The sequence below is a fragment of the Thermobia domestica genome, chromosome 2 (genome assembly GCF_964235325.1).
Source record: "Thermobia domestica chromosome 2, izTheDome1.hap1.1, whole genome shotgun sequence".
Taxonomy (NCBI): Eukaryota; Metazoa; Arthropoda; class Insecta; order Zygentoma; family Lepismatidae; genus Thermobia; species Thermobia domestica.
Window position 1 is genome coordinate 373,199,742 of NC_137455.1, and position 21,893 is coordinate 373,221,634.

Genomic DNA, 21,893 nt, shown 5'->3' on the forward strand with positions numbered 1-21,893 from the left:
CCGTGGGGGATGAGGGGGATTTTCCCCCTCAATCACATTTTGTTCCCTCCCAAAGAAGTCAGCTGAAGTATCCCCACCGGGGATGCTCGTTTCCCCCCCCCCCCAAACTATGCTCAGTATAACTCCAAATTTCTTCGGAATGATCGATGTAAACTATTCAGATTTGGTCATTTCTACTTACCACCTAATTAACTACTATTTTCAACGTTGTTTAGTTGAACTATATTATTATGACTACGGTTGTTACTTGTAACTGTATCTTCGTACCCTTCGTACCCTTGGGCAAGAAGAAGTAAACAAATAGCTTCTTCCACCATACTTGGCGAAGTTCGGACATGTCATATTCATCCCCTACATTTGTATCGATTATCATCTTATTTTAATTTTTGTTATAACATGTTATTTCATTTTCCAATGTACTCTTTGTTAGCAGATGGTCTTCATTCCCTAGTAGTTTGTGTGTATGCAACTCAAAAGTTGCATTTAATTTGTGATTATTAGCATAGTAATCACTGCCTTCTACAGTTTACCTAAATGAACTTTTACTCAAAATCTAAGATATAGGTATTCTCTCGTAAGTATATGTTAACGTAGACGCTGGGGATACGCTCCTAGTGAGCAGACATGTTAGTAGAGGTGATTTCTAGGTGAATAAGGGCATAATTGAAGATTTGTTTCAGCATTTGATAATACGACTGGTTCTCTGTGTCTGTATAAGCATTTCAACTGGAGCAGGTTTTTTTAAAGTTAACCCTTCATTTTTCCATTTTACTTTTCGCTGTACAGTTTGCTGTCTACGCTAATAATGTTGTCTGAAAAACTTCAATGGAATGTTTTACTTTATTTGAATAAAGTAGTCCATAGTGAATCAACTCATCTGCAACTTAACAGTAAAGTAATTGTAAGTGTTGACTTCCTGAGCCTCATCACGAAATCGATATTTGGAGGGGAAAAAGTCGTGAAGAGCGCAGCTTTAGCGGGGAGTAGAAGCATAAGCTCGAAATTTGAATTGAGAGATTTTAAATATTTGGCCTTCGATTTGACCTTGATGTCAGAAATCGGGACCAGTAACAATCCATTTCTTGTTTGATAGGCTAATATCTAGATTTTCTTTTTTCTTTCTTTCTTTCTTTTTTTTTTAAAGTATGTCCGGTTTAACTGATAATTTTAGAGGTTTTCATAAGGATGAAGTATTTTTTTTTCTTGCTACCTGTATGTAATTACGCAAAGTGAAAGATTTCAAAATGAGTGGAAAAATTAACATATGCTTGTGATCATGGCTATCGCTCGGGCTGAATTATTAACTATTTAAACCTTAGAGAGCTACAGGGACAAGAATGAGTATAACATTCAAATACGTTCAGAAAGGTTTGGTGGTGTGTGTGTGTCGGACAATATATACGTGCATAGTTATTAAATTAATAAATCTCTTATTTGTTACAGATGTCACACACACACACACACACACACATATATATATATATATATATATATATATATATATATATATATATATATATATATATATATATATATATATATATATATATATATATATATATATGGGTAAGGCATTATTGTCTCATTTTGAAATATGCACCTTCAGACGTTATGTCTTGTGGGCCTAATTTTATCCCCCCCAATATAGATTATCTAATTCGCACACTGTTCGTTACAATTAAGATTCGCTTCGCTTCATACTTCAGATTTTAATGCAGTTTCTAATACAATATAACCTTGTTGAACAACCCACATGGCCGACATATAATTGCTAAGTAAACATGAATTCTTATGTGAAATAATTCTAATTCTATACTCCCTTCGCAAACTGAACCATGGAGCATACGAACCAAAAGCTGCAACCAGTGGCGTATTTAGGATTTTTTTCGGTGGTGGTAGAGGGGGGGAGGGCTATATACAACACGTGAATAAGCAGTTGTATTTTTCTTTTCGGTACCGACAAATTTTAATGAAGTTCATTTTCCTTCCTTCCTTCCTTCCGTAACGACTACGGAAAAGAAACAGAAGAATAGAATGGACGAAAGAAAAAAAAAAAAAAAAAAACGCAGTTCTTACATGGAATGAAATTTGACAAACACAGTATTATTTCTGAACAAAGAGCATAAGAAAATGGAATTCTTAGAAATGGTAAGAAGGATTATTGTTGTACGTGGAATACGAAAAACTAACAAATTTACTTCGGGAGCGGCGGGATGAGCCCGACAGCCCCCTAAATACGCCACTGGCTGCAACGCTAACTATTCTGATCAAGGAGACCTTGGTTTGATACCAGGCCCGCGTGGGTTTGTGGTGGACAAAATAGTGTCCGCGTATTTATTTGGGGTTCTCCCATTTTTTTCTCCCATTCTCATTCCATTTTTTCCTCATAATCATTCATGTTTATTAATCATCTGTCTCTTTTAGCCTAAAAGAAATAACTGTGGAAAAGATTCCATCCCATTTCATTATATGAAGTATGAAAGTGTTCTACGGAAATGACGTTTCACGCGTCACACTAATCTAATTCATACGTTATCTAACAGTCTGTCAACTTTCATTTTATAAAAGTAGGTGCAAGAAGAGGAGGGGCATTCACACTAACACTAATTTTATTTTGCCGAACTATGTCAATGCATTGAGTAGTTATATTTTAAAAAACATAACAGTAACTTTTATTACTTAAGTTTGAAAAGACATATACAGGGCTACCATAAATGATTCATTCATTTTGAAAAGGCTATATTTTCAAAAGTATTACACGTACACACATGAAAGATATATGAAAAAAACCACAAACTCACCAAGTTTATACACCCTTTACAAATGTTTAACATGTGCCCCTTTGGTATACGACATACGACCAGACGATACTCGTGCTCATTCCATACATTTTGTAGCATAGTCCTGTAAATTGTCTGCACTGCAGCACTAATGCGTTCTTTGAGCTCTACTAAGGATTGCGGTAGTGGGGGCACGTAAACAAGGTCCTTAACGTACCCCCACAGAAAGAGGTCGCAGGGCATGAAATCAGGAGATCTGGGAGGCCAGGTGCTTTTCCTTTTACACAAGCAACCAGTGTCCTTGAATTGCCGATACTACCGCAAAATGCTTTGCTTATATAGCGGTTCTTTTCCATATTCTCTTCTGGAAGTGCTAGACGAACATCTAACATATTCAAGCACACAAAAATGTTTTTCTTGCTTTCCCCTCCATTTTCAACAGGTACTAACCTCGTACTGCCACACTGTCACACCCGATCGGAAAGATAATGGACTCGTGCTGCCACACAGTACAAACTTGATGAGTTTGTGGTTCTTTTCATATATATTTTGTGTGTGTACTTGTAATACTTTTGAAAATATAGGCTTTTCAAAACGAACGAATCATTTATGATAACCCTATATAAGTAATCATATTGGGATAAACTACATAGTTTTTCCCTTTAAACATGATTGTACATTTCCTAGGAAGTGGTTAGTTGTATTTGAGTTTAGTGCCTCTGGTAGAAACGAAACTATAAGGGACGCGGACCCACAGGTTAACGTGGGATCCGATAAGCTCTCACCGAATCAAACCAGGGTCTCTCGCGCCCAAAGGCGCGTACGCTAACCATATAACCGAGAGGGAGCCCATTTTCTAGGAACTATTTGCAATGAATTAATATGCTATTGTGCTTGAATTAACTAATTAACTACAGGTCTTTAAAAAAAAAATAACGAAGAAACAAAAGAAAATCTAAAATCAATCCTCCGTAGTGCTGATAAGATACTTTTCTTAATAACTAACCGTTGCATGCGCTTTCGTACGCGACTTATTCTATTTCTTTGTTCTTAACTTTGTCCTTCAGATCTCCTATCATAGTCTTGCACCTGAAACTGTAGTTTGGGAATGGAGAGTTATTTAAATATAGTTGCTTGCATAAGCTGGTATTAGCGTACTTGCTCAAGTAATTTGCATACTTTTTAAAATAAATTGGGGTAAGTAAAATATGAAGATTTTTAATAAAAGCTTTGATCTCGGTTCTATTCTAATATCTGGTAATTAAGAATACCACACTTCCGTTACTATTTTGTTGTGATTTTGTGAAATGATAAATGGTGAAAGAACAATACTGTAGAATAAGGGAACTGATCTTAGTGAAACTACTACCAATCCTATAGACAGTGTCGAATTGAAAGCATTTTTTTTCCCTTATTATACCTATTATTTCATCAAAAAATGAATCTCTTTTTTATTTACTTGTTCCGCGTGAACTGAAATAAATCTTTGAGTTTTACGTCCCACGATAATGCCGGATAGGCTAAAGGAGACGGTGATGAGAAATGAATGAAATAGTGAAATGAATAGTGGGAGGAAACGGAAGAATCCCGAAAAAACCCACGCACATGGTGTTGGTCAACTACAAAGTTCACTTGGCGCGAGCTGAAATCGAACCAGGGACCCCATACACCAAAGGTGAACGCTCTACCACTGAGCCACCGCGGCCCCGAACTGTAATAAAGTAGAAGACATTACGAGTATACATGACTGGACATCGTATACTTCATTGTGCTATAGGATCAGTACCAATTTTAAATTTTTACTCACTGTATGTTTTCTAACGTCTTTTATTTACTACCGCTAATCATCAGTATTGAAGAAGTACAGTACCGTTCAAAAGTTTTCGAACATCCTGGATTTGAATGAGCATCTATAATGAACCTATTATTTCGGCACAAGAACTTCGCTGCCGTGTGTCAGAGTAACTCTTGTCCAAAGCTAAAATTTGGGCCTATGGATCGGGATCTGAAAACTACTGCCGATATTATTATTATTATTAATTATTATTAAATATTCTGCCTTTCGGCAGGTCTTGAGACTAAAGAGATTGCTTTTTTTTTCAATTTTAGGGCTGGAAATGTTTCTTCCACGTTTTTCGATCCTCAGCTTTCTCTTTTAACTCCTAATATTTTCTTCTGTTTCTCAAATCATCGATCAGTTGTGTTGTTCTTCTTCCTATTCCTCGCTTCCCTTCAATCTTTCCTTCTATGGCGGTATGAAGAAGACAGTTTCTTCGCAAGATATGTCCAATCCAATTGACCTTCCTACGAAGGATGCTGGATCGAGGTCTCCTCTTCTCTCCTATCCGTTTTAAAACACCTTCGTTTGTTGCTCTCCTCTGTCCATTTTATCTTCTCCATCTTCCTCCAACATCACATTTCGAAACTCTCTAAATATTTCTTTTCTAACTTCCTTAATTCCCAAGTCTCTGAATCATACAGTCCAATGCTCCAGATATAGCACCTGACCAACTGCTTCCTAAGTTCAATATTGAGCCTGCTAGTTAAGAGTGATCTTTTCTTGTTGAATGCTTCTTTGGCTATGGCAATTCTTGATCTGATCTATTTGGTGCAATAAGTGCCTTTTGTCAAAATATTTCCGAGATACTTGAAATTCTCGACCTCTTCAAGTTCTCTTTGTTTTACTCTGACCCGTAAGGGCGCGTTTCCTCGGGATTTTCTAATGACTTTCGACTTTATATGTTGATTTCCACTCCATATAGTTTTCCGGTATCAACTACTTTTTCAATTATCTCCTGTAGTTCTTCTTCGGTTCTAGCTATAATAACCGTATCATCTGCATACCTTATCTTATTAATGATCTGACCTCAAATCTTAAAACCCCCAATTTCTATTAATGTTTCCTTCAGTAAACATTCACTGTAAATGTTGAATAATAGCGGCGACATACTACATTCTTGTCTGACTCCTCTTCTGATCTCCACACTACTAGTTTTTCCTTCATTCAGGCACAACTTCACTCGTTGTCCTATTTACAAGTTTTGAATGAGTCGTCGGTCTCTCCAGTTGACTCTAATTTCTTTAAGTATTTTCAAAAGTTTCGTCCAATTGACTAGGTCGAAAGTTTTTTGCCAGTCGATGAAGCACAAACATACCTCTTACTTCACATCAAGAACACGTTCTGATATAATTCTCATCAACCCAATAGCATCTCCGCCTTCGGTGCGAGCGGTTCCACGTTCGATGCCCGGTGAGGGCACTTGGTCGAAAAAGTGTAAAACGCTTTTTTAGGCCAGCCACCCTGAATGAGGTTTTCCTCATTTACACCAGGTAAATGCCGGGGTGGTTCCTAACTTATAGGTCCCAGGCCGCATCTTTCCTTCAACAATCCTTTCTTGCTTCCCTTTCCCCGGATAGTGTGCTCGCCAAGGGACGCCATCCCTCATACACGACGGGCTAAATGGCCTTAGATGCCAAAAGCCCAGAAATCTAAATCTAAATCCTAAATCCAATAGCATCTCTGGTGCTTTTCACTTACTGGAATCCAAACTGATCTTCTATCTTATTTTAAAGCCGCCAGTTCAGTATGCGTGCAATAATCTTTTCAATGTGGGAAATAAGGCTAATGGTTCTGTGCTCGTTGCGCTCCTTTGCTTGCTTTTTCTTGGGCAATGCAACCATTGTAACATCAAGAAAAGCCATTTTGCACTTAGGTAGATCTTGTTAATAAGTAAAGTCAGTATTTTCATTGCATTGTATCTTCCATTGCAGATGATATATCTAACTATAATTCTTACAACGGACTCGCAAAAATACAATTTTAAGTAGATATTAATATAAACACAGGTCTTGAGGGTAAGGTAACATATTAGTTTCTTTGAAAGATATAGACATACGGAGTTACAGTGACAGGAATTTGAAAGGAAAAACAAATTTTACCTCGTTTTAATGTTTTAATTCTTTATACCTTGCTGATATGCTATCATTTAAAAAGCCAGAAATACAGTATTTAGAAACGTGTTGACAATGGTTTCGTATGCTCAATTTCTGCTCGTTGGCATAGCAATGACAAGCATTATATATACGCTCTCAGTCAGCGATAATTGATCTCAGAAGGCTATATATACGCCATCGTAAACATTTTTCTGGATATGGTGCTTATGGCTTTTTAAACGTAACGTATCAACAAGATACAAAGATATGGAACACGTAAAACATTTTCTCGTATGAATTTATGACACTACATTGACTCCATAATTCTATAATCTCCAAACAAAATTAATATGTTACTTTACCCTTTACTCTTGTTTATATTGCAAATTATCTTTTTGCGAGTTAATTTTACAAATAAATGTATCATTTTATAATTAGATGTATCATCTGCAATATCTTTCAGAACCACATCCAACTGTCGCCAAATTTTATGCTTCTGACAGAAATACTTCGGAAACACTGCGACTAACTTCTCGTGTCAAAATAATATATCCATAGTAGATGCTCACTCAAATCCAGGTCGTTGGAAAACTTTTGAACCCTAATGAACAACTTAACTTCCGATTTTTGCTTCCGTGTTTCCATTGTTCTAGTGGAACTGAACTTCATTAATCAACAATAAATGATCTGAAACTTTTCTCCTTTTATTTACACCGGCTTAATTCGACTACTGCTAACTAACTTTCTCTATGGCCTATGGAACTCGAAGGTTGAATGCCGGGGTTCACAAAAGTCTCCATTGACTTTTATCCTTAGCAAACTGGAGCCAGTTTCTACTTTGTATTCCTATTTCTGCGAGATCCATCTTAATATTGTCCTCTCATCTGCGCCGTGGTATTCCTAATGGTAAGACTTTGAAAGCATTCCTATTTTCTTCCATCCTAGCTACATGACCTGTCTACCTGAGCCTCAAGGTCTGATGACCTTAACAATGTTCGGAAACCGTATAAATTATAAGTTCCTCGTTATGAAGTTTCCGCCATTCATCATTCCCGTTCCTCTTGAGTCCGAATATTCGTCTCAGGATATTTTTGTCAAATACTTTCGGTCTACGTTTCTCCCTCAAAGTAAGCGACCACGTTTCGCAACCATACAAGACAAAAGGCATGATTATCGTTTTATATATATTAAGCTCCAAATTCCTCGACAGAATTCGCGACGACAAAAGATTCTGAACTGAATAATAACACGAATTCCCTGTTTTTAGTCGACTTTTAATTTCTTCGTGAATATGGTTTTGGTCTGTTGATACTGATCCTAGATATCTGAAAGTATCCACTTTATTAAAAGTATTATTTGGTATTTTAATTATTTGATATTCGACTACTGTTCATAGATAAATCAATAGATAAGTAAATTATTTACAATTTATACCAACTTGAAAAAAAAATCGTAAAATGCATGGAACAAAAATTAAGATCAAAATAGTCCTTTAAAAATAGGGTTAACAATTTCGCGGTGTCGCAAATTACGTAAGCAAATACGGTTTTATTAGTGACAGTATTATTATTGGATTATGTAGACTTGTATATAAATCCAACAGACTTACATTGTTCCTGAATCTTCGTAGCTTCGTCCGCCTCTCCCTCGCCCATCGACAAAGAGCTTAAAGATGCTGCGTGCGAGATCTCAAGGGGAGTGTCTTCAGTTGCATATTGATGAGGAGTGTCGCTAGCAGAAGGACCATCAGATAAAGACTGCCCTACTCCTGTAGATCTACGTACACTGAAATATAAAAACTTATATATTGATTATCCATCTCATATTATGCACTGGATTATACAAGAAGCCTTTAAACCAATTTGTATGACTGTACGAGAAAACGAAAGCCACTCTTCTTTACACAATGTTCACTATGTTGGAATATGAATTTGTTAAAAGATATGTTGCCAGACGTTACAGTGCGATTCAATAATCTCCGAATTCTGAATTAAAATTATCTAAATTTATTCAAAGAATGAAGCGATGCATATCACACATTGCATACTATAAATACCTACATTTTTACATGCAATATGTAATATTTCAATGAAATACATGAAATACCATTTTAACTACAAAATGCTGAAAATAGACTACATTAACTTCAAGACACAAATTGACCTGGCAACAGGTGTTGGTTGCCATTTTTTTTTTTTTTTTTTTTTTTCCAGTATGTTAACTGAGATTTTCCTTACGACTCTGACTGTACTGTACCGCAAATCTTTTAGCATCCTATGTTTGTTGTGGTATGCCGGGTTCTTCAGATTATCTCATTAATAAAAATATAAGGTACTCAAACTAGGTGCGCGCTAAGGCTCCAAATCTTTTGATACTAATCGATCTTGGAAGAATTCCCTAATCGCCTCCACGATTATGCTTGAAGCATGGCTCTTTGCCCCAACTTCTTGGAACCAACAATACTTTCATCTTCTCCGAGTCTAGGCACGATCTCAGAAATCTTTATTGCCACATTGCTGTTCAAATTTTGCATATATCTGATATAGATTGACTCCTTCATTTGTCAAAAAATTAGTAGTAATTCACTGTTACCATTGGTTCTACATGATAACTACAACTTACAGGATTGGGGGAAGAACATAAAGGACTACTACTAACAAGTTACAACATATGTATGTCTAATGCATCATATCTACCTTTTACTTCTTATAAGAACAAAAGAGGAAAAGTTCCGTTCACATTGGAAAGCACTATGTACTTAACTTTTATATTTTCCGACAAAGTTGAATGTAATGTACAAATACTACGAACAACTGTGTTATCAACATAGAACCGAGATACTAAATGTTTTAAGTGGATAACATTGTCTAAACATCTTCGAAAATCTTACCCTCTAATACAAGCTGCACCTTCAGCAGAATTTGTGGTTAGATCACTGAGAGAAGTGGCCGTTGAAAAGTTGTTTGGTGTTCCTTCGGTAGCGTAAGTTTCCAGCTCGTCAGTCGCTGGTGTGTATGGAAGCTGGCCAGGTTTGAAGAACTGTCCAGTGGGGGCATTTCGTCCATGATCTTGAGTCGGTCTACGAAAAGAAATTATGTATTTGCTTAAAATACAGTAGCACTTAAAACAACTAACTTCAGTGACGAACAAAAATATATTGGCATTTCTCTTACATTAAACCATCTTTAGGTTTAAACTCAATGGTAGATTAGTAGCACAAGCAAAATTATCTTAATTTTAGTCACGTAACCTGGATTCTGTACACTATAACTATGTGAAAATTGTTAAGAAAACCAGATTTCATCATACTTTCAACTCTTGAAGTTAACATTTGATTCGAATTAGCGTTTAACAGATTTGTTCTATGTTTTTCCCCTTTTCTAAATAGCAGTCAGTGATTTATATATATATATATATGATTAAGTTTATACGCATGTTTAACGAACAATAACTCGTAAACAAAAGGTTTGCACAGGACGATATTTCACAAGTGTACTAACATTGTAAGCAAGTCAAGGTTTACTTCCATGTCCATAATGAAGAGCGGACGAATAGTGTAGATCGCCGTACAACACAATAACCTTCTGATTGATATTTAAAAGATAAAACAAATTGATAAACGAATATATATAACAGTGTATTTCATTCGATTTTACACTGACTCACAAGAATCATGAATAATGTAATGTATGGTAGGGAAGCAATACATGGATTTTCTTTTCCCTCACCTTTTATTATAAATAGTTTTATACAGTTTTATGTACACTGTACTACAAATGGGTACATGTCTCTAATATATATATATTTTTAATTTTTTTTTTAATATGAGTTTAGACCTTCTGCCCAGAGCAAAGCGAAGATTGGGAAGGAACCTTTTGCACGTAGAAGCGTAGAGGTGGGTAAAGTATCTCTTGCCCAATACAGCGCGAAGATTGAAAAGTTTTGGGCTCTCTCCCGCCCAGAACAACTTGGACGTACGTAGAAAAGTAATTAGCTGGACCTGATGTCTTCTGCCTCTTGACGTGCTCTTTTATAGAACTTTTGGACTGAGGCCTATGAAGGGGATTGTAGGGGCCCTCTTCGTGATTCTTCGTATGCTCCTCGTACTTCTTCGGAAACGGCATCCGTCGGCTGCTTGGTGGAGAAGCACGTGATGTTTGTAAATATGAGGGGAAATTGCAATAAATTGTTAACATGTTCGAATAATATAAAAACCTGATCGTTAGATTGGCAGGGACTCAAAGAATCCCGACCTGAAACTTGTCCGGCGAATCCTATCACCACCTGGACTACGAGCAACATGATCACGTTCAGTGTTAATTAAATTTCCCTAAAGATTAAACGCAAAAATTTCAGTCAGTCATTAATGTTTTATAGAAATAAACATAGAAAAAGATTCGCTTCCCTTTACATTAAAATATTATTATTATTATTATTATTATTAATTTATTTTTTTAAAGCAAAATTATTACTAATAACTTTACGATCCCTAGGTTTGAGTATCACGAAGACCAATACTAATATAATTTAACTTACGGTATTGGGAATACTCTTTTTACGGTCACAGACAGCACTGTCTGGTGTCTGTGTTGAAGGTCACGTGGAGCATTTCAGAAGTGAACGATTTCCAGGCTGCTTGATTGGGCATGGGTTTACAACATTCAAATCTTCATTGAAATGACCTTCACGAGGCACGAATCTTACATCAGACAACTCATTTTGGGGAGTAATCCAGTCACATGTTTCTCATCATGGGTACAGGACAGATGAATTGCACAAAAATGTGAAGGAAGCCTAACTAAAAATTACCTAACTCTATGGCCTATGGAATCCGAAGGTTCAATGCCGCGTTCACAAAAACTCTCCATCAATTTCCCTCCATAGCCAACTGGAACCAGTTTCTACTTTGTACTCCTATTTTTTGCAAGATTCATCTTAATATTATTCTCCCATCTGCGCCTAGATCTTCCTAATGGTCGTTTTCTGATTGGTCTTCCACTTGACTTTAAAAGCGTTCCTATTTTCTTCCATTCTGGCTACATGACCTGGTCACCTGAGCCTCCTGAAGTTCATTCAACGAATCTTCTGATCCAGCTGTAAATATTGCAGAATGGTATTACTCGGCCAGTCATCGAATTATTGGCTATCGGTCAGCGCTTCTTTCGAGAAGCACGTGCTGTCCGTGTTTTACATACTTCCTGCACGCGGCCATATTGTAAACTGTGATTCGCGCATAAGGTGGGCCAAACCCAGTTTCTACGCATGCGTATTCTCTTTTATTGCATTAATTCAATTTAGTTCTTAGGTACAATGTTGTTTGTGTTATTTAACTGTAAGGAAATTGCATTTCTGATAATGAGCCTTATAAGCAACAAAAACATTGAAAAACAGCTTATTTGACAATGGACTATTTTCTTCTGCCGCATCATGTTCCAAGGCTCTTTAACCAATAAAATGAAACAATCACCACGTGTATTTGTTTACTTGAGGTATTGAACGCTCCTTGAATAAACTTCAGATTTGATGACCCTAACTATGTTTGGTAAACCGTATAAATTATGTATTTCTCGTTATGAAGTTGCCGCCATTCCCGTTTCTCTTGGGTCCGAATGTTCATCTCAGGATCTTCTCAAATATTTCCAGCCTACATTCTTCCCTGAGAGTAAGCGACTATGTTTCGTAACCATATAGAACAACAGGCATGATTATCGTTTTATATATTTTAAGCTTCAAATTCCTCGACAACTGAATAATAACACGAATTTCCTGCTTTTAGTCTACATTAAATTTCTTCGTGAATATGATTTTGGACTGTTAATGCTGATCTTAGATATTTGAAAGTATTCACTTTGTCTAAAGTATTATTTGATATTTTAACGCACCTATCATATATCCTGTGGAGGAAGCCTTTTGAATGATAACTTTTCAGATACTCCGCAACATGGGCGGAGACGCAAACATCTCTACAGTACGATGGAGCCCATACAGAGCCACTGGATGCATAATTCGTGTATGTAAGTACTCAAATATAGTAAATACTACACAAATAAACTGAAATTACACTGTTATCAATGATGATCAAACCTAGGTGTACGGGGACTTTTCGGACTCCCTGTATAAATCAAAAGACGTAGGAAGAGAATGAACTGAAACCAGGAAGACCGTTACCTTTGCCCTTTCACTGGCCCATGCTGTGGAGAACCATGACGCGGTGATCCGTGATGCTGAGGTGAGCCATGTCCTTTTGTCTTTGGTTGAGCATAAGGTTTCACTGCAGGTGAAGGACCGTGCCCCACACTGCACAGATGGCCTGTAGCTGGTCTTCGGGGCATGGGAGCCACCACTCCTTTCTTCTTTGGAACACTTTCCGGACAAGGAATGTTTCTTCTTTGCTGAGGGCGAGCCTATTGAAAGAATACTTCATTATGTTACGAACAACTCATTTCAAAGGAAAATGTACAGTATTACATACTTTAATATCCACCGACTGACAGAAGAACAGAAAGAATTGTAAATAATACAGAAAAAAGTACGAAGTAACTTACTCAATTATCATCAGTTATTGGATTTGCACTACTGTAACGAATTCACCCTTCAGTCGTGAACTACCCTTCGTTTTTTTTTTCTTTATTCGAGAAAAGTGAATTATGCCAGTGTCATCACCTGTAAACAGGGCCTTAAAAAACACAACTATGAAAAGTATAATCAATCCTACTATTTACTTGTTTGTCCTTTAAGTTTTACGCTCCGATTTAAAAGTTCTTAGTATATCAATGAGCCCAACTAGACGACCAAATTTTACAGAACCTAATTTACTAATCTTTCTACTTATAGGTTTATGCGATTCCCGAATAATACCACTTGCACTTCTCAACTTTCAACTCTCCTCTGGAGTCTTGGGTCACGGAGGATAAAAAGAGAAGACAAAAAATAAACACACCACGAAAATATAACAGGATCAGACTTACCAGGGTAGAGTGGTGCCGGAGACACTTTGTCAAAATTTTAGGTCTCACATCAAATGATAGACACGCGGACTGCGTTATGGTGGGATTAATTTGTGCATTCTTTGTTGTTTTGTGGAAGGTTGCCAACTCATGTTAGTATTTTTTATTATGCCAATGCTGTGAAAATCTTGTAATCACTGCTTCCTATTCATCACTAAACCATCGTGTCTTATTTTATTTTATTTTTTTTTAATGAAAATCAGATTTTCAAATACGACTCTTTCAACTTCATTTTTGCCCGCAACAAAATTTTTGAATCTCTTATCCTGTGTGAGTTTCTTTCAAATGTTTCGACAGACCTGACACCGGATTTTCTGTTTTAGCATCCCTAGCATGTTCCATAACACGTACCTTGCAGTTTCTTTTTTGTCTTGCCTACGTAACTCTCATAACGATTGCAGTTCATTTCACAGATACCCGATTTTTTATTGGGATCTGTGTGATAAGTCTTAAATTGGAAAATATTCTTCTCTAAAGTTTCGGGCCCGGGGCGGGGTGGAGGTCAAAACAGTATGGAAATCATACTGTGTAAAACCCTTCTTCAATGCTGTTATTAATCTTGGACTACCTACCCATTTTGGTTCATTGATTTCGGCCTCAGGTCTATTGAAACATGAGTTCCTCCTAACTTGGTTATAACAAAAATTATTAATAATAAAACTAGGTATCCATTCATACTGCCAAGTTTCAATAAATGTTCAATCTCTATTTGTTAGTATGACTCCAAAGGGATAAGTCGAATGGCACGTAGAAAGAAATTCTTCAAGCATTTGTTTTCGGCTTTACCGATTAATAATGCATATAGTGTGTGTCTGCGGTGAGCTTATGCTAGACGCTAGTAACGAATTTATTGTTGTGTCTCCTTACATTACGATCTAAATAAATAAATTTTCCTTCCTTCTCATTTTCTACCATAAATTTAAAATTACTATGGAGACTATTCAATTTCTTCGGTAAAAATTCAAACTGTATATTATTTTTGTACAATAGGAGTACGTCGTCAACGTATCTGTAATGACATGCCGTATGCGTTCTTTCAGTATCTTACTTTCAAACATATAAACTACCAAATTGGTCAGTAGAGGTAATAATGGTTTCTTATAGTGGTCAAGATTATATTCAAAAGAAAAAATATTATGTCCTAAGCAACATTCAAGGAGCCTGAATATTTCATGCAAATTAATGGAACCAAGTAGCAACTACAGATTCAAACGCCAGCTGCAATGGAATGGATGTGTGCATATGAACTACACCTATTGACAACATTTTAATAGGATTGGCACTAACTAAACTACCAATTTGTTGTTTCAGTTCATAACTATTCCTAATATAATATGTGAGGGAATGTTGAAATCCTTGGAAAAATTGACTAAACATTCAATTTCGTCGTTCTCAACCTTTTCGAGCCTAGCCCCTTCGGTGAATGTGATTTTCCTGAGCTCTCCCCAGCCATCTTAACCCAATCCACCCAAGCACAAAGCTAGACGTACAACTTGAGTGAAACAGACAAAGAATGCTCATTATCAAATACGCCAACTTAAATCGGTCTTTTCCCAATCATTAAATCTTTAGGTGTTGGTTGGAAATAATCTTATTACCCGGAAAAAAAATTGACATTTGTAAAATACATAATAAGAAAAAAAGTCTAACAGGCCATGAAATCTCAAACGCGCCCTAAATAGTCTATTACACCTTTTCGATCTAGCGTTTCCATTGAAAACGAGAAAGCCCACTTTGAAAAAAAAAAAAAAAAAAAAATATTTAGCTCATTTGTACGTAGGATGATAATAGATCTGACCGGAAGATCGACTTAATACATTTCTGGAAAACCATAAATTATTGGTAATCCAGGATCAAGATATTTTACAGCCTTAACATCCGAATCATCTAAAATGTGTGACTTGGAAATGATTCTATTAGTATTGTCCACCGCTTTTTGTAAAAGGCTATATTCTGACCATATATATGGATTCTCTTGAGCTTTCTCTAAAATCTTTTTCTTATACATTTCTCTTGCTGTAATTACGTATTTATCCCCTTGGTCAGCTTTTATGCACCAACTGTTATCTTGTGTGTACCATTTCCTAAAATCTGTTATATATATATAGTCTTCTGTTCTTTACTTGCACTTAGTATTTCGGCAGGTATGTATTGCGGCAATACAATCATATCTAAATCTTTTTCTCACATTCCCGTCTAACATTTTAACTGCCGACTCTACGAATGAAGCAAATACTATAGGAGGTTTATTGGGCTTGAGATATCTCAGGCTTATTCTAAATAAGAGTTCAAAAACCTGTGGTCCCAATACGCTACTTAAATTTTGAACATATGTGTCAATATTATTGATTCTGTTGATTCTGTTATTGTTAGGATTTGCGTTCCATCTAACCCTCATTTTCTCCACATGTTTTTCTAACCTGTACTCTTTCTTTTAAACGATTTTCACTTTGCTATGGCTGGGAATATTTTATCCCAGATAGAACCTAGTCCCCTATTACTAATCTTTACCCATAAAGTGTAGTATTCACGATTCAACCGATAGACTAAAGGGTGTTTTTCTCTGCTCGCTTCTTTCAGCAGTCTCTTTTGTGCTTTCTGAACAAATCTGGAAGTTACATGTAACAAATTGGCAATCCCCCACGTAGCAAATTTGGGAGTAACGTCCAACACAATACACGATTTAAGAAACATAATATCGAGAACTAATGCTTCTGTTGAGGATCCACTTCTATTTTGGTCCTCTTTAATCCTCCGTGATCAAGAGTCCAGAGAGACTCGGAAGCTTGGAAATGCTAGTGGTATTCAGGAATCACTTATAAGTAGAATGATTATTAGAATTCCTGGCATACCATTAAAATGTCTGAACTATTTTACTAAGTTTTGGGGCGATCATCTTAAAAGAATTTACTCTGTATTATTTATCACCTATGTTACATTCCAAGAATATACCCTCTTTTGAGAAAAATTGATTAAAAAAATAAATAAACTTAGTATGAAGAGTTAGAAATTAACTGTACGAACCTTCGGCATTCCTGATTGGATGCATTCAGCTAAGATGTTATCATTATCGCCTGAAAAGGAGCTGTCATCAGATTCATCGTTTCTATGAGGTTTCTCTTCCCGTTCTTTTTCTTCATCTTTCTCCTCCTTTCTGTCTGGAAACGAAAGAACTGACAGGTCAGAATGGGAGCCTGCGTGAGAAATATTGGCTGGAGTCCCCTCAGTACAATACGTCCTTACAGCATCATCACAAACACCAGATGGCACCTGTTAAAATATATAAAAGTATTATTTTACAACGCCTCAAGGATCTAATCTTTCGGCATTACAATTCTTATATCAGAGGAAAAATGAAATGAAATCTTTGAGTTTTACGTCCCACTGTTATGCCGGTTAGGCTAAAGATGGTAATGAATGAAATGGTGGAATGAAGAAAGTGGGAGGAAACGAGAGAACCCCGAGAAAACCCACGCACACGGTGTTTGTCCACCACAAAGTTTACTTGGCGGGGCTGGGATCGAACCCGGGACCCCAAGCACCAGAGGTGAACGCTCTACCACTGAGCCACCGCGGCCCCTCTCATATCAAAGGAGTATCAACTAACGTGTATTAATGTATATCCATGTAATCTAAATAAATATAAATAACGTGATCTTGTTTGTCAATATAGTTACTATCTACCTCGAACTGGGATTTTGCTGGCAACACCCAATTAGTAATCAGACTTCTATTATTGGCATTGCTGTTTACCAACAACGGTCCTTCGTTGCGTTTTCAGAAATATACAGAAATTTAACCCAGGCACTACACATATAATAAAAAGACCTAATAATAATAATAATAATAATAATAAAAAAGAGAGAGAGACATCTTTAATTTCATGTGATTTTACTTACAAATGCTAGAACAGAAATTTTCAGAGATGTGACAAGCATTTTTAACATGACTGTTCATAATTAGACTTATAACGTAAACGTTTAAGTCCTAAATAAACGTAAATCATTCTTGATTTTATGCAAATACAAGGGCTATTTTTTTTTTTTTTTTCAACTTCTGTTAACCCACCAGAGAACCACATGAGATGACGAAACGAAGATAAGACACAGTTGTCCGCTGGACATCGCCCAACTCACACACCAATACATGAATCTGCCGTTGAACCATTTTTGAATTAGGATTAGGAGAGATTTCTGGGCTTGTGATATCTATGGCCATTTAGCCCGTTATGTATAAGGAATAACGACACTAGTCGAGGAATTGGAGAGCAAGAAAGGAAAAGGGAAAAAAGGAAACAGCCCGAGACTAACATGTTAGGTACCAGTGCCTAACCAGTCCCAAAATTTGCCTCCTAGTGTGAATTAGGCGAACCTCTCAGGAGGACTGGTCTGAAAAAGCTTTTACCCTTGTTCGCCCGATTGTCCCCACCGGGAATCAAACCAGGGACTGCTTGCAATAAAGGCAAGAATGTTATCGATTACGCTGCGCTGGACCACTCAATCATTTTGGAGTCATCATCATCACGGAGAGAATTATGGTATGGAAAAAGGAATACACGCCACCAAATTAATATAATGTGAGAGATGAATACTAAAAAAAACGAACAGAGCACAGTGAACGAAAGAAAGAACGAACTGAGTCGAAATAAGCGCGTCAGACGTGTCTGAAGTTGGCCCCCCCACCTCTCCCAAATTACATCAAACATTGCACATCGTTAGTGCATCGTTAGTGCACGTTAGTGCACTCAGAACTAACGTTAGTGCTATCAGCGTTTACGAGATATTGAAGATTTTTGGTGGGGGGGCCAACTTCATATGAAGTTAGCCCCCCACCCATCTTTATACAGACAGATTTTCACAAAACTTAGCACATCGTTAGTGCATCGTTAGTGCACTTAAACACACTAAGCACTACCATTAGTGCTACCATATTTTGGGATTTATTCAAGATTTTTGGTGGGGGGCCAACTTCAGAAATATCAAATTCTATACAAATAGAGGTAGAAACATAGAGTTAACGGCAATCGTTAGTGCATCGTTAGTGCACCTAAACGCACTAAGCACTAACGTTAGTGCTACCATATTTTGGGATTTATTCAAGATTTTTGGTGGGGGGGCCAACTTCAGAAATATCAAATTCTATACAAATAGAGGTAGAAACACGAGGTTAACGGCAATCGTTAGTGCATCGTTAGTGCACTTAAACGCACTAAGCACTAACGTTAGTGCTACCATATTTTGGGATTTATTTAAGATTTTTGGTGGGGGGGCCAACTTCAGAAATATCAAATTCTATACAAATAGAGGTAGAAACACGAGGTTAACGGCAATCGTTAGTGCATCGTTAGTGCACTTAAACGCACTAAGCACTAACGTTAGTGCTACCATATTTTGGGATTTATTCAAGATTTTCGGTGGGGGGGGCAACTTCAGAAATATCAAATTCTATACAAATAGAGGTAGAAACACGAGGTTAACGGCAATCGTTAGTGCACCTAAACGCACTAAACACTAACGTTAGTGCTACCATATTTTGGGATTTATTCAAGATTTTTGGTGGGGGGGCCAACTTCAGAAATATCAAATTCTATACAAATAGAGGTAGAAACACGAGGTTAACGGCAATCGTTAGTGCATCGTTAGTGCACCTAAATGCACTAAGCACTAACGTTAGTGCTACCATATTTTGGGATTTATTCAAGATTTTTGGTGGGGGCCAACTTCAGAAATATCAAATTCCATACAAAGTGTCAGTATTTTCAGGAAGCACTAACGAATGCACCAATTACTTTGTTAGTGCTTGAAGTGGACGCAAATTCACGCTGACCACCAATAATATTTTACTTGTAGCACCTACACTAATTAAGCACTAACGTTAGTGGTTGGTGCAGGAAGAAGCACTAACGATGCACTGAGGATTGTACTAGAAGTGATCACTAGTGCTTTTTCATTTGGCAGAAATTTGACACAGTGAAAAACTCCCCTTAAATTTCTTATGTGAGTTTCCTGAGATGTAACTGGTCATAACTATACTAATAGTGAAGCACTAACGAAACTGAAAGTATTTTTTAGAACCACGAACGATGCACTAACAAAGGGCTTTAATTTTTCGTTATTGGTTGAAGTGGGGGCGCCAAGTTCATGAAGGCTTCCAAAGGGTTTTTTACTTGTAGGACCTACATTAACGAAGAACTAACGTTAGGTGTTAGTGCACTATGAAGCACTAACGATTTCAGTAGAAGAGGTCATTAGTGCTTTTGATTTTGGCGGAAATTTGACGCAATGAAAAATTCCACATGAATTTCTTATGAGATTTTTGTGGCATATAATTAGCCATATCTACATCAATAGTTAAGCATTAATGGAACTATGGGTGTTTTGCAGAAGCGCTAACGATACATTAACGAATGGACTTATTTTTCGTTAGTGCTTGAAGTGGGAACCAAGTTCACGCTGGCCCGCAAAGGTTTTTTACTTGTAGCACCTACACTAATGAAGCACTAAACTTAGGTGTTGGTGCACTAGGAAGCACTAATGTTACAAGTAAAGAAAACTTTCGAAATTAGCGTGAACTTAGCCCCCACTACAAGCACTAACGAAAAAATTAGTTTTATTCGTTAGTGCATTGTTAGTACCTTTAGAAGATACAAGTAGTTTCGTTAGTGTTTCACCATTAGTGTGGATATGGCCAATTATAAGTCACAAAACTCCCATAAGAAACACATGAGGAATTATTCATTGTATCAAATTCGCATCGCATTCAAAAGCACTAATTACCTCTGTTAGTGCATTGTAAGTGCTTCTTAGAGCAAAAACACCTAACGTTAGTGTTTCAATACTGTAGATGTTACAAGTAAAAAAAACTTTGCGGAAGTCAGCATGAATTACGCACCCACACTTTAAGCACTAACGGAAAAAATACTGCCATTCGTTAGTGCTTCTATAAACCACTAACAATTTCATTAGTGCCTCACTATTAGTGTAGTTATGGCCAATTACATATCACGAGACTCACAAGAAATTTATGGCAATTTTTTTATTGAATCGTATTTCCGCCAAATTCAAAATCACTAATGATCTCTTCTAGAGCAATCGTTAGTGCATTGTTAGTGCTTCTTAGTGCATCTACACCTAAGGTTAGTGCTTCATTAGTATAGGTGCTACAATTAAAATACCTTTTGAGGCCAGAGTGAACTTAGTGCCCCCCACTTCAAGCACTAACTAAAAACTTAGTGCCTTTCGTTAGTGGATTGTTAGTGCTTCTAGAAAACACTAACAGTTTAGTTAGTACTTCACTATTAGTTACATGTTACGAAACTCACATAATAAATTTATGGGAAATTTTACATTGCATCAAATTTCCGTCAAATTCAAGAGCACTAATGATCTCTTCTAGTGCTATCGTTAGTGCTTCTAAAAAATACTAACAGTTTCATTAGTACTTCAATATTAAGGTAGTTATGGACAATTATATGTCACGAAACTCCTATAAGAAATTTATTGGGAATTTTTAATTGTATCAAATTTCCGCCAAATTTAAAAGCACTGATGATATCTTCTAGTGCAATTGTTAGTGGTCCTTAGTGCACCAACCCCTAACGTTAGTACTTCATTAGTATAGGTGCTACAAGTACAATATCTTGGGAGGGCACGGGAACTTGCCCCAACTTCAAGCACTAAAAAAAATTAATGTCATTCGTTAGTGGATCGTTAGTGCTTCTAGAAAGCACTAAAGGTTTGTATGGACTTCGATGTTTCTGAAGTTGGCCTGCCCAACAAAAATCTTGAATAAATCCCAAAATACGGTAGAACTGACATTAGTGCTTACTGCGTTTAAGTGCACTAACGACGCACTAACGATTGCCGTTAATCCTATGTTACTATCTCTTTTTGTATATAATTTGATATTATTGAAGTTGTCCACTCCACCAAAAATCTAGAATAAATTCCAAAAAATGGTAGCACTAACGATAGTGCTTAGTACGTTTAAGTGCACTGACGATACAATAACGGTTGTCGTTAACCCCATGTTTCTACCTCTATTTATATAGAATTTCATATTTCTGAAGTTGGCCCCCCACCAAAATCTTGAATAAATCCCAAAATATGGTAATGCTAACGTTAATGCTTAGTGCATTTAAGTGCACTAACGAAGCACTAACGATTGCTGTTAA

General features: G+C 36.7%; 1 protein-coding gene across 1 annotated transcript in view; it reads right to left on the bottom strand.

The window, feature by feature from the left end:
- LOC145678845 (uncharacterized) overlaps positions 1-21,893 on the bottom strand; it is a 424,622-nt gene that overhangs the window by 11,737 nt on the left and 390,992 nt on the right. The window contains 4 exon segments of the mRNA XM_081749405.1: positions 8,323-8,498; positions 9,604-9,792; positions 12,882-13,117; positions 16,745-16,990. Of these exon segments, the coding sequence (XP_081605531.1) occupies positions 8,323-8,498; positions 9,604-9,792; positions 12,882-13,117; positions 16,745-16,990 (847 nt within the window).